Source organism: Tympanuchus pallidicinctus, unplaced genomic scaffold (genome assembly GCF_026119805.1).
Source record: "Tympanuchus pallidicinctus isolate F22 unplaced genomic scaffold, pur_lepc_1.0 scaffold26, whole genome shotgun sequence".
NCBI lineage: Eukaryota > Metazoa > Chordata > Aves > Galliformes > Phasianidae > Tympanuchus > Tympanuchus pallidicinctus.
This window is the reverse complement of record NW_026294743.1, coordinates 1,877,709-1,892,302: the sequence shown is the minus strand read 5'-3', so window position 1 is coordinate 1,892,302 and position 14,594 is coordinate 1,877,709. Positions and strand designations below refer to the sequence as shown.

General features: G+C 37.5%; 1 protein-coding gene across 4 annotated transcripts in view; it reads left to right on the top strand.

Moving 5' to 3' along the window:
• Positions 1 to 14,594, top strand: part of ARHGAP10 (Rho GTPase activating protein 10) — a 131,945-nt gene that overhangs the window by 97,965 nt on the left and 19,386 nt on the right. For all 4 annotated transcript variants that reach the window (XM_052690218.1, XM_052690219.1, XM_052690217.1 and 1 more), the window contains one exon: positions 13,473 to 13,635. In XM_052690218.1, coding sequence (XP_052546178.1) covers positions 13,473 to 13,635 — 163 coding nt within the window. The remainder of the gene's footprint in view (positions 1 to 13,472; positions 13,636 to 14,594) is intronic.

Sequence of the window (14,594 nt, the reverse complement as noted above, 5' to 3'; positions counted from 1 at the left end):
GTGTTTTTAACAGGAAATTAAACATTAAACCCCTTCCCTCTTTATTCACAATGGCATGAGTTAAGCACCAGGCATAAGCCAGTGTTTTGTATTTCCTGGATATGACAAAATTATCATAATCTTGTTTTAAACCAAGTAACGAATACATATTTGTCTGTAAATATATTTGTAAAGAAATATACCTCTAAAATCATTGTAATTATATACAAACATTTTCTGTGCCTTGAAACTAAAAGTATATTAGAGACAAAATCTCTGTACTGGAAAACTTCTTGAGTGTGTTTCTCTTAGGATTGTTATGCAAACCAGGAAATTGTTAGAAAAGCGGAAACAAGTCTTTAACTATAGGCTGCTCCAGAGAGCTGCTTCAGAATCCACTGCTTGAATTGGAAATGCAGGGTTCAGGCCAACTTTTCTTTTTAAAAGCACTTTTTCAGCCTTGACTGCACAAAAACTGTATCTAGCAACCACACAGAAAGTGCTGTAAGTAACAAACACTGATAGATACATTAGTGGAGGAACACACACTAAGTTTGATAAAAATCATTATTTTGTCCTCTTGTAATTAGCCGTGCTGGCTTCTGACAGGGCATTGATTTTCCTTGTACTTGGCAATTAGATGCTGTATTTGCAAACAATTTGAGTACTTTATGTACTACCTTAAGGATCTTCATTTCTGCAGTCAAATTTACATCAGAGACTATACCGTCCACTTTCCTTTTGACCTCTTTTCTCAGTGGTAAGCCAGTTATTAAATTCTCATTCTGATGGTTTTCAGCATCCAAATGTGAACTGCTCTTAATGGAGAACGTTGAGCTACTTTCATACATGGCCTACTCCCAGAGTTCTTGTTTAAGTAAAATACAGATTTGTCTGAGATTCACACTGGGATAATTTCCAGAGTTTCAAGACTTCTAAGATGAAGATGCTTTGGTTTGGGTGTTCTTTCTTGTCTTTTTTTTTTTCCCCCCTACTTTTAATATCTGAATGAATTTTAAAGTGAATTAAGCAGCGTTGCAGAAACTCCCTGGAGTTATAGTCCCAGCTATGTACAAATGTGGACAACTTTGCATTCTCTCTTTTTCCTCTATGGGGAGAAGGACTTAGCTAAAACAGGAAGATGTTTATGCTGTTCTTCTAAAAACATCATTATGACTGTATTTTCCATTTGCACAATCAGTACTTATCAGAAGAGTGCTCTACTTATGTATCTTCTGAAGAGTAAAGCAAAGTCACTGTTTTGTCCCCTCATGGTTTTATTTTAATTTTATTTAATTTTATTTTGTAGCATTATAGTATTGAACTGTTTTGCAGTCAGATGAGCAATACAGCAAGACATGCTCTGTGTAAAGAAGTGTAATTCAGTCCATCTAGATGACCCTACAGTTAATGTGGGTTGCATAATCCACACTTGCAGTCAAGAAATTGGTTTTGTGTGGCAATTCACCCAATTACAGTCCACCTTGCTTTCCAAACAAACCATAGTATAGATAGAAGTCTTAAGCCACAGTGCCTGCTGATTCCTTATTCTCTTTGAATACTCTGTATCAGAATTCGTCATAGGCAGATAACACATGTGTGTCATATGGTGGGGCTTGTTTGTTTTGTTTTTAAGGTGTTTGTCTCCCACTCTCAACACAGGAACTTGGAGACATATTGAGTGTTTGGAACAGCTTTCTGCTGCTGCTGCAAGCTAAAAAATTTATTTATTTTACTTTAGAAAACAGGTTCTCATGTAGAATTCTCAAATTAATAAAAATGAGTGTTGATGTTTAACCCTTTAAAACATGATGCTAATTAGTATTATTTTCTGAATGATCTAGGGAAGGTTAAGTATGACTGCTATGTTAAGTGTCAAGCAGAAATGGCCCTTCTGGAGGGAAATGGAGTGATACAGTGTCTTAAATTGAGTGATAAATTAGTTTGCATGAAGTACTGTGGCATTTTTTGAACTACTTAATCGAAGTAAAATGTGATGTGTAATTGTTATACAGCTCCCAAGCATTATTTTTTCTCCCTCCTCCTCTATGCCTTCCTGCCCCAAACAAGCAAGTAAAAAAATGTAGACTTTATTTGGAATTACTGAGCATAAAACTGGGATGTTAGAGGAAGCTTTGAATTTATAATAACGAGATTGGTCTTCAGGGCTGGAACAGCCCAGAGCTGCAAGGTTGCAGGTGTGAAACCTGGCCTTGAACTCTTTCTATTTCTGAATCTGCTGCTTGGAAGTGTTTCTGTAACCTGGCACATGGTAGGGGAAATGGAAAGAAAAGCAGCTACATCGGCATATAAAAAAGCCGTAAGGGCTTGCAACGCTTGCTTACAAAGCTATTGTTAACAGCTGAGCAGAACACACAGTTATGCTGTTCTAAAATAGGTACACCAATATCAGTTGCAAGGGGAAGATCAGGATGATTGCTGTTTGCCATGTAGAACTTAAGATAGTTCATATTTCACCTTGCTGCAAGAATAGTTCTTGCAATTCAACAGGATCTATCACAGCTTTTTCTACCTGATGGCTCTGAATAGGATGAGAGCAGAAAAATTTTTACTTTGTATAGCATTTGCCAGTGAAGACGAAGCTTTTCCCTAGGTAATAACAGATATGTATAGGGCTCCCTTTCCCTATTGGATAAACAGCTTCTTCCCAGAAAGCTTTGGGTCAGTAGAAGGTACCTATTTTCTTAGAAGCATGGAATAATTTTAGCCCGTTTTTTTTTATACAGGATCAGAACTGTAGTGAAGGAAAATATAAATAAACTAGAAATAAAAACTGAGTTTAAAGGAGGAGTGGGGAATTTACAATAGAGGCTTGACACTGGACATTAATGAACATACGTGATCTCCTGTAATAATAGTTTATTTCTTTAATTCTCTACCGTCCGTGCACAGTCACACAGGGGCACGTGGTAAGGGGGCCAATTTGACATACTAAAAGCCATTAATGCCAGACATGGAAGTCACTGATATGTCTTTGCTGCAAGCCAGCTGTGCCCTGTCCAACCTCTGCTGACTAAAGCTAAATGCTCTAAGTCAGCACATAAGAATGAAGGCAGAAGAAAGACTTGATGCTTTTCAGCTCTTCAGTCAGTTTCCTATGGATGAGCGTGCATTTCCTGAACAAGGTGTTCCCTCACATGGTTTTACTCTTGCTTCCCTTCACTGATGACAAGGATAGGAAATAAGATCTTGGAGAGAAGAAACTTTCTGAAAAACTGACACAAGAATTAGAGAATATTCCTCCTCTTTCTAATTTGCTCACAGTCTGTGCCAGTCTTAACTACTCTGTGAAAAAACCCACCAATTGTATTCTTGTTCTATTAGCTTTTGGAAGTCTTGGCCCTATTTCGTCTTCTCTTTCCCTTTTCTTATGGGTGTATAATAGCAAAGTGCTAATAATAGGGACAGCAAGAATTGCTGACTTATCTAAGAGACTTGACTGAAACCAAGGAAAAGAGTCTCAGAGACCATGGTAGTTGGAATCTATAAGCTTCATGCCTGGCAAGTTTGATTATCTCCCAGAGCTAGCGTGCTGTAATGGATAAAAATTCACTGATGATGAATACGTTCACTTCTGTTTCAGCTATTAGCGGTGTTTGCTGTTACCTCTGCGCTGCACAGCTTCCTTGGTCCCTCTCCACCCTGTCCCTTCTACAGTGCAGCCTCTCCAAATGTGCAAAAAAGTATTGCATTTGCATTTAACTAATGCTAACAGAATCAGAGGCATGAGCAATGGCAGAAGAATCCAGGCATGAAAGAAAAGGTTGATCTAAATGCTTGCCTCATTTGGATCTGGTTAGATCTACTGTTTTTGAAAACACTGCCTTTTGGCAGCAGACATATCTTTACAGTGACATCTTCCAGCTAGTCAGTAGCTGAATTGCAAAGACAGAGAAGAAAAAGAAAAGTAATGATGGAAGAGTATTTTCATGAACTTTAGATTTTGTGATGCCTTTTAAGACTTTCATACTGCTGCATGAAAGAACTTTCAGTATTAGTTACGATATTAGGCAACCTTTTTTGATCTGCTTTTGTTCAAAGCTCTCATTGTCATTGGTTACACTACAGATGTTCTGTTGATAGCCTTTGAAATAGATCTGGGCCATAGGTGTATGTTGCCTGAACTTGAGGAAAGTCAAGACATTTGATGATACCATGAAAGCTTTAGAACAATCCACTTAGTTTATGTTTTACCTGAGTTTACAGGAAGTAGTTGCAGCTCATGAATGTGTTTTACAAGCATGAAATTAATGTGTGGCATTTGGCCAGCTTAGGAGAGCTAGAGGTCCTGTGTGCTTTCCTGCCAAGCAAGCTCTAGTAAAAAGTGAGTAATCTTTGAGTTCAGTATTGCTCTTGTAATCACAATATAACCAAATCAAAAGAGGAGTCCCTCCGCATACTTGTGTCTGATTGCTGTTGTGTTTTGAATTTGCATTATTTGATACAAATTAGCACCCCTAGCCTTGTATACATGATTATGTCTTCAATGTTTTCACTACTGCTTGAGGAGTAACTTCAAATACTTAATTTAGTTTTAGCTTGTTCAACAAAAGGCTTACCTGCAATTCTTCAGAGTTTTCTTGGAGTAAAGTAGTAACCGTAAGCAACGCTTCTCAGGAATTTCAGGAGATGAGCTGAAATGAAATTCATCTTATTGAAATAACCGCTTGCTATTACAAGTTCAGTGTATGTCTAGAATTATACCTGTTTACAGTTGAACCTTGTATTTAAAGAAATAAGATAATACCAGAAAGGAATAGGGCAGAGGAATGGCCCCAAAATTCCCTGATCCATAAGAAACTTGCAGATGAGTACATTTCTCTCTCTTCACTAGACCCAACTCAAACACCCACTTTCTGGCTGTAATTCTTCAGTTGCATCAGCCTGTCTGGAGGCAAATTCTGTCTAGTGCAGCTTCCTCCTTGTTCTAACATTTCTGAATCATGATGGAGTAGGGAAAAAATAATCCTTCTGTGGGAAGTTCAATTTGTACATAAGATGCACGTGCTTGTACATGCACACAGTTGAAAAATGTATCAAAGTTGGTCTTTAGGGAAAAAAAGTATTCGACTTTAATGATTGTCTTAATTATTTTGTCTGAGAGGAAAAACAGCTTGCATAGAGATCTCATTCTTACTGCATGAAAGCATGAAACTGCTGGATATGCCGATTGTGTCTTCTCTGTTTTCTCAATGAAAGCTATGTCAATTCTAGAGTGTACAAAGTCTACTGATGTCTAAACTTCCGTAGAAGCTCATGACATTTTTCTTATATAGCATCTGCATACTGGGGCAGTACTGCAGTGTGCAGTATTTGCTATACAGTGAGGACAATGAACAGTTTTTAGTGATGAAATATGTCTATTTTCCTGAGTGTTTTAAGGAGTCTGACATCTGAAACGCTCATTATTCAAAAAAATCTCAGCAATTCTCTATTTTAGTTTTATTTTAGTGTTTGCTTTGATATTTTAACCAAATAATAGGTCATTATTAGCACATTTTCGTTTGATTTTAATTTTTAACATTTAATGTATGTTTAAATAGCAGTTTCTAATGTCTGAAGGCGAGTGATTAACTGTTGATCCTGTGATCCAGCGATCCTGCTGATCTGTTTAAGTGATATGTTCGGCAAAAATGCACAACTTCTTACTTTACTCAGAAATAGATGACTTAATTAAAAAAATGGGAAGAAGTTAAATCATGTCTAAGTTGACTGGGTGCTTGGCATGATTAACACAGAATGATTTGTGTTGAGAGTGATGAGCAAAGTATCACAACTCTGCATCTAGAGAAAGGCTTTTTTTGCTAATGTAGCTTTGTTAGTACTTTGACTGCAAAGTCCTCTTATCAGTATCACGAAGAGTTTTTTCCAGTAGAGTTACTTCTGGCTTTCTAGAGTAAGGATACTCATGTTACTGCACAGCAAGGTACAAATGCTTGGTTAGCATGAACTAATGGCACATTTTGCATGGATTTTGCTGATAAAGTAGGTTAATCGCATACTTTTAGCTTTAGACACGCTGCTTCAGAATGAAATCCCTTTTGATTTCTGTTATGATTCTGATGTGAATGTTCTGGTTCCTAGTACCAAGTAATTTGTTATGAGTTCTGTTGATACTATAACCTAACTGAATTCTTTCTGATAGTAACATACATACTGAAGGAATTCTCAGAGCACATTCTGAAGACAGCTACTGATGTCATAATCATAGAATCATAGAATCACAAGGTTGGAAACGACCTAGAGGATCATCTAGTCCAACCGTCTCCTTATCACCATTGCCACCACAAGCACTAAACCATATCACACAGCACATCATCCAGACGCCTCTTGAACACTGCCAGGGACAGCGACTCCACCACCTCTCTGGGCAGCCATTCCAGAGCCTGACCACTCTCTGAGAGAAAAAGTTCTTCCTTATGTCTAATCTAAACCTCCTCAGATACAACTTGCGGCCATTGCCCCGTGTCCTGCTCGTTGCCTGGGAGAAGAGGCCAAATCCCTCTTCATCACAACCTCCCTTCAGGAGGTTGTAGAGTGCAAATGTAACTCTGTACATGTAATGTAACGCTGATCAGCTGCTTTTGACTTTCTGTATGTGACTGTTATTTTATATTAGGGAATCACTTCGGGTTTGCACTATTTGTAAAGCAACTAATCTGAATTTCTTCATACCTCTTTTCTGTTATGTTGAAGCTCTAACACACAGAACAAAATTCTTTGATAGGAAGTACTTATGATACTCATACTTTTTTCTATCCCTAATATGAGATTCCTATGAAATGAAAACAGAATACACATCCTCAAATGAATGAAAGAGCAAAGCTACTGTATTATTGTGGAAAGTCAGCTGTTTATGGTGAGTGTCTGTTATCACTTAGCTGGATGCAGCTGTGATGCTCATGGGAAGAATGGGTGGCTGCACAGCAATGCAGCTGCTGCTTCCCTGTCTCATGATGCAGAAAATATCAGAGCTGAAGGCAGTAATAGGGACTTTGCAGCATCTGTAATTTACTTCTGTCAATTCTTCCCATTTCCTCTTGTCTATGATTAGATCTATGTGACTTTATCAAAGTAGAATAAGTCATGTCACAATTTGTACGTCTGATAAACATTTACAGCATACACAGTTCTTAACAGAACTGTTCAGCTCGCTCTCTTTGTATCTTAACAGAAACTGTTTTAACAGTTAAACTGTGTTTAACTGTGGTAAATTCCTCTTCTATTTCAGAAACATTTAGTTTCATAAACCGCTTTCTTTCTCTGGCTGCTCTTAAGCTATAAACATTGGTTGTCATGTTAATGTTAAAGATTAGTCTTTCTTTTAATAATAAAGTAAGTAATTCTTCAGTTTACTTAGGCTAAGATTAGAAGAAAACTGTCATTCAAACAAGTAACTAGTAGTGTTAGTTGATTTTTTTTTAATTATTATTTTTAGTTTTTATTACATGCTTTTTCTTATTTAGAATTCTTGGAACAAAATAAGATCTGATTTTTGACATTGCCAAAGTATTTCAGTTACCCTTAACTTTAGATGCCAACAAAAAATATATTCTTAGACTAGCCAGATGGAAAAAGTCAAAAGGAGGCAATTGGAAGGTATGTCACATTGAGTTAGGGGGAAGATAAGTTCACATTTTTGATACAGAGGGTCTGAAAGCCTGTATTAACTGAGCCTTATCCAGTCAAAAGAAAAGTTGTTATGTATCTATTGTAAAGAGTCTGAATAAGGTCTTAGTCCATATAAGAATTTTCTTATCTGACGCAGTTTTTTCATCATGAGAAAGAGTGAAACATAGTAAGTTAAAAAAGGCTATTTGGGTTAGAAACTCAAGTGGCAAGTAGCACCAGTTAAACACAAACAGTTAGTGGTGAGGACCAGCATAAAACTATTTCATTTTCCACATCATAACACCTTTAATTAAGAGCAGTCAAAAACACAGGTAGGTATATGCTGCAGAGGTGCAGTGAAAGCTCTAAAGCTGGATAAGGGTTGTGATTAGAACAGTAAAACAGTAAGATAATTTAGACAACAGTTTAAAAGAATATGAGCGGCCAAAAAAATTTGCATGGTGTGCAAAAAGTGATGGATTGTATATAATCAATGAATATACAGATATCATAATTAAGAAATATACAGGAAAGTTAGGCTAAACAAGTTACCACACCAAAAAAGAATGACTGGAAAGCTTACCTTTGTCCTGGGCTCACTAGAAATACTCAAAGAGAAGCAATATTCGGAAAAGAACCTTTCCTACTTGTAGTCAGCTCTTAAATGGGTCTAGGAGAGGTGCAGCCAGGCTCCACCCCTGTCAGCATCACAGGTGAGTTGCCTTCACCTGTGCTCTCAGGGCTAACTCAGTGCTTGCCTCAGGTGGTCAATCAGAGGTTCAGGCTGTGATTCAGAAGCTCCCATACAGGTTGTGAATAACTGCTGAGAATGCAGTTGGATCCTATACCTATTTTGTATACAATGAGAGCTTCTCAGTGCAGTTGTGTGGGAACTCTAGGGATGGCCAAGCTCAAGGCTGAAGGAAGTCAGAAGCTTCCTTCTGAATATGAATATGAAGAGTTGATGTTTAGAGTATTGACAAAAATTTGGTATATCACACAGGCTATTGATTTTATACTGAGAATCCTCACATCCTTCATCTGGTCTGGCACTCTGGTACCTGAAAATAAAGGTCTAACAGGAGAGAATAGAGAGGGGAACTGAAATTTCTAGAAAGAAGAGATGATAAACACACCAAAATGTGTTCAAAGAACAATGTAAATAAGCTTTAAAAAAAAATCCTGTCTTCGCTTTTTTGTGATGTAAAAACTCAATAGAATTCAAGTGTTAGGAAACAAAAATGAGAAATTTCAAGTTCTTCTTTTCGAAAGGACCTGTCAGTCTGATGTGGCAGTCAATCTTTTAATAGAAACTGGAAATCTGACAGTGCTGCTCCTTGTAGAACAAAGTTGGAGATAAGGAAGATTCAGAGGAGAGAAACAGTGAAAAATATTAGACTATTAATATTAGGAAGCCCATGAATTCAGAAATAAAGTAAAACCATAGACCTGATTCAATTCCAGCCATGTATTTTAACATGCACTAGACAAAACAGCTATGGCAAGACTTTAAAGATATTTTTAAATCTCCAGCTAATTAGGATCTTTAATGTCTCCACAGAGCAGCATACAATAAAAGAGTAGAGAAAAAAGAAAAGAGGAAATACCAATGTACATTATAAGTTTTGAAAAATGTTAAATAAAACTAAGAAAATCAGTGTGGAATTTACAATTAGAAGGGTCAAGCAGAAATCTTCGCAAATAGGCCTGTTGCAAAGCAGATACTTTGAATACTGCTCAACCATCTAACTTGTCCTAAAAATAAATAAATCAATAAAATGTCTAGTAATTGGGTTGTATGGTTTGGCAGCGTGAGCTTTTAAAACATGGAATGGCTTAGGTTGGAGGAGACCTCAAAGGTCATGTGGTTTCAAACATCTTGTAACATGCTGAAGAAGAAGTTCAAAGACACAGAGAGAATGCAAACATACTAGCAATATTTAGAATGGTAAATACAGATCCTTGATACTACATTTACACGTAGTTACAATAATGACAGTAGTGGCTACTTTGGAATTGTTGCCATGTGCTACACTGCCCTTGTTCAGACAAAATAAGGTTGATTGCACTGAGGAAATAAATCTGCAGATCTTAGAAGGAAGATGTAATCCACAGCTACAGAATGGAAAATTCTGAACTGAAAAAAGAGACTCTCCTGAGTCTCTTACTCATAATTGGCAATCAACTCATTATAAACTACTAATATCATCCTGTGGCAAAAAAATGGAGACCTCACACATATGAACAGGAGATGGATAAGTGATGGAATTTGATGCTCATTGTGGGACTTGTGGGGTGAGAAGAAAACATATGGAATTCTGATCTGCTGTACAGTGTTTAGAAAGAACTCTGGATTGTTGGAATAGGTTCATACAGCAGGAGCTCGATCGTCAAACTGCAACATCCCATTTAGTAAGAAGTTTAGTTAAACTTAAAAAATGATTGTTTCTTCTTCATAAAGAACAAAAGTCTGATGTGAATGAAACTAATAATCTTGTCATGTGTAACATGGGTCATGCCCGGAAATTAAAGCCCAACAAATTGAAAGTACATGCATTAATTGGTGAGTCTGTTCCCTCGGGCCCTGTCGCTGTCATGGAGAGCAGAGCTCCAGAGCTCAGCGCTGCCTTTCTGCTCCCTGTGAGGAACTGCAGCTGCCAGTAGTCCTTCTCTCAGCCTGTGCTCTAGGCTGAACGAACTTAGGAGCTTCAACTGCTCCTCATACATCTTGCCATCTAGACCATGCACCATCTTTGTAAACCAGCTCTCGACACTTAATAGTTTTATGTCCTCTTTATATTGTGGTGCCCAAAACTGCACACAGTGCTCTAGGTGAAGCAGCAGCAGCACAGATCAGAGTGAGACACTGTGCTTCATGCCCATCTTTGTACTATTGAAATCAAAGCAGTGATGCTGTGAAGACTTAATGTTTGTGCATATATTGGTTTTAATCATTAAAGTATGCTAGATGATTGTTAGTTTTTGCAGTTACATGAACTAGCTTTTAAATGAATAAAGTTATTGTTTTACTTTCCTGATGTAAAAAGCAGAGTTATCTGCTTCTGTAATTTAAAATATCATTTAACATGTTTTTAGAAGTTGTTTGCTTAATCCCACTGAATTTAGAAGGTACTTTTCTGTTTAAGTACCTTTCCTTTTTTTGTTTCTTCAAACTAAGTTCTTACTCTCGAGAATGCAAGGCAGTGTTGACCATGCCAAAGTGCTGATTTAGGAAAGCAAAGAAAGGAAGAAGTTTGAAGAAAGATGTAACATTCGGTTTTATTTATGGTTAGGTCAAATGCGATTGCTTGCATGTTTCAGTCTTTCATTGTAGAGACTACTGTGGGCAGGGATTGAAGCATGTAGCATTTCCTGTTTCTCTGCGTGCTCTAAGAAATGATTCAACAGAGAAACCTCCCTTTTCTTTAGGGGATGATGACCTGCTCATACACAGTGCAGAATAGGGTAGCACTCGTGTTTTAGTGAAGTGGATAGTTTAGGTAAACATGGCTGTGCAATATGGCGCATGTAGTTTTATAATCTGATGTGCATTAATAGTAATATTTTGAAAATCAATTTTGATCAGGTAAAGGGTCTTAGATCTGTTTAGTTTAAAGGAATTTGGTTTCTTAATAAAGTAAAGCTGCAGTATTAGTGTCTAATCTCTCAGCTGTTTATCACTGTGTCACGCACGTCTGCTAATGAGATGTAATAGATTACTTTTTATCTTTGAGTCCTGCAGCTCTCATGTCACATCATGCTGCACGCAGACTTGCTCACAGAGGGATGGGGCAGGAGAGCAGGAGTGACTCATCTGTGAGGTTAACTTCTCCTCCTCATATTGTACTTTGTTACAGCAGGCTAATTTAGAGCCTTGAATTAGCAGCTACTTTAAGGACAAATTTTAGATAATCTCTTTTATCATATGAATGTTTTTAGTCGCATCTCATTTGACTGTCTAGGGAAGTTGTTCTCAGAGAGCGGGTGCAGATGAGGTGGCTGGGGAAGCAGCTGAGCAATTGCTAGCTTTCTGTATTTTAGGCAGAAAGGATCAGACTGGTTGAAGCAGTAATAAAACTGTGAGGGTGAATTTATCCAGGGAAAGTAGCCTCGCATTGTTCACATTTAATTCTCATTGCCTTTTCTTTAATTTATTCAAGAAGAAAAATAATCATTGCCCCTGGTGAAACAGTGTGCCGTGGCAGGTAGCAGGCCAGAGGGCAAGAAGAGACAGGGAAGGCGTACAGCACCCTCCATCTCCTGAAGAGGAACTGAAGGAATGGACAGAAATGTGAAATGGTGGCACCCCGAGGGCTGTGCTCAAGATCACTGCACACACTGAAGCTTTTGCTTCCCTTCCTGGCCAGGCTGGATCAGGCATAGAGCAATCTGGTCTAGACACAGGTGTCCCTACCTATAGCAGGAGGTTTGAACTAGATGATCTGAGTCATCCCTTCCAACCCAAACCTGTCTGTGATTCTACGATTCTATGATTGCAATAGTGCTGCTCAGCTTGAGGGATTTGAATTGAACTTAGTTGTTCTCTGTGTAGAGAACATTTAGAATTAGAAAGTAATATTACATAGAACTAAGTCTTATATAGTGCTGCTTACATACTGATTTTCAGACTGGTTCAATACTTTAACAGCTTTTGATCCAGCAACTGTAGTGGCATGTTAGGCTTTGGTTGTTCATTTTTTCTCCAATTGTTCTGATCCTGAAGAAGCAGAACTTTTTTCCGTGGTTATGAGATCACTAGAATAGAATTAATTCTGAAAGAACATGTGTGATATTATTTATCAGAGCTATGTCACGTGTTTGAATGGGAGCAGAAAGCAGAGGAGGGAAGGAAAGGATGAAGGCAGCCATGTAAAGGATGGCTGGAAACGACCCTTGTTACTGTTAAGTATTAATATTCTGAAAACAGCTACAGGCCCTGTTTGAAACTGTGGGCTTGACAGTGCTGGACAATGTAATGTTTGCGATTGTCCTAATTTCCTAAGACTCCTCTAGAACTTATAAAATGTTCAATTGATGTTTAATTAAAAGAGTAAAAAGGGAAGGTGTTGGTGGATGTTAGCTTTTCAGTGAAAAGCGTGGCTAGATGTATCAGCATGGTCTCCAGTGTGTACTGCAGCTTTTCCTTACTGTTTGTGAGATAGGAGTGATGTTCTTCTTTTTCCTAAGCAGTCATTTCTGAATGTCGTCTCTTGAGCGATGTTGTAAAAATAACCTGTATAAACAAATAGTAGACCAAAGTATGAGCTCTCTTAAAAGTGACTGCCCTAAAAAGGAGTAACGAAAGTAACATTCTTAGGTATCATGTGTTAGTTAATGGCCTGCTGTTAGAGATCTGCTTATTTGGTCTTTTCTAAATTTTGTTGTTCCATATTTTATAAGATTTTAAGTGTGGTTCTTGAGAGCAATCATTTACTCAAATGTGTTTTGTATTTAGAGACTATCTTTTTAGGGAGATCTACAAATCTGCAGATTATAAAATGAAATCAGTTTATCTGATATGATTCATTTGTCTAAAAAGCAACCACATCCCTCCCTCCTACCCCCCTCCCCCCGCCCAGTCATTTCAACTACAGAAAATACTTGTTATAAAGGAGACTGGGAATACATTGTTTTGAGAAGATAGTGTCGTGATAATGATGGGGGAAATGGTGCTATGGTAACTTGGGAGAGGTGCTGGTGAATTGTGTGTCCTCCAAAATACTCTGTGAAAATAGGATCCTAAGATTTTTCCTTGTATGTATTTCAGGACGCAGTGACCAAAGCAGTTTCTTTGGCTCTTTTTAGTATAATTTTGACTCATGCTGTGTTCTGTTTTGTTTTTGTTTTTGTTTTTTTTCTAGCTGACAGTCACAGCTCTCCAAAAGAAGACACTCCAAGTGGCAGCATGGATTCTCTTTCTTCCCAGTCTCCTACTCCTGTGTTATCCAGTAGCCCCCCTGGGCTATTGGATAGAAATCACCTTATTACGGACAGCGGAGATCTTTCAGACTGGACAACAAATCTGTAAGTATACTGAATATTGGATAATAGCTTTCCACTAGCACAATCATGCATATGAAACACATTTATCTTCAGCTTGGTAGAAAATGAATCACTTTTTAAATTGCATATAGTTTTCATTTTTTTTTGTTATAAAACAGTATGTGCTTACACACTGTGGTGCAGCTTAAAGGCTGACTGAATGTGGCAGTTTTTTTCCTTCTGAAATCTAGTGTGCTTCACTATAACCCATTATAAAATTTTAAATGATTTTTATTTAGGCAATAAATATGTAAGCTGTTTTTTATATGATGTATTACACTGGTTTTATGTCAGGACAGTGTTAAGCTACACTTAAATGCAGGGCCGTAAAGATTTAAGACCAAATTTTGGTTTTGGATAAATGCACTTAAATGCACACTAATGAGTGTTGTTGTCTATGAATATTATTGTCGTTAATCCCATGTTGCTAACAAGTTAACTGCCTGCTTTACAACTAAAGTGCAGTATATCACTTTCAGTGGACACTGTACATGTTCAGTTTTGAGTAAGATGTTGGTTCAGCAAAAAAGGATATTATGGTTTTAGTATTACCTCTGTAGTACATGCTTGAATGTGATACACAGAGCTACACATGCCTTTTTTTTAAATTAGAAGTTGAACTTGAATTCTGTTTGGCTATTTATACAAACTTTATCATATCAATACAGTTTTCTAGCTTAGTGCCAAGAAGCTGGAAGAAGCATGTCTGGAGAAAAGATTTGTTACAGATATTTTCCATAATGGCATTTTGTGTAGCCTGTTCTGCAGATGAAGCGAGAGTGTAAAATACATGTGTAGATGTACGTAACACATGAGAATATGTGGACAGCCATACACTGGGTTTATATTTCTACAGCTAGAAACAAATAAGTAACTCCTTATTAGGGTACTTACTAGTTATAACAATCTTTTCTCATCCAAATTGAAAGATGTTCAGATAC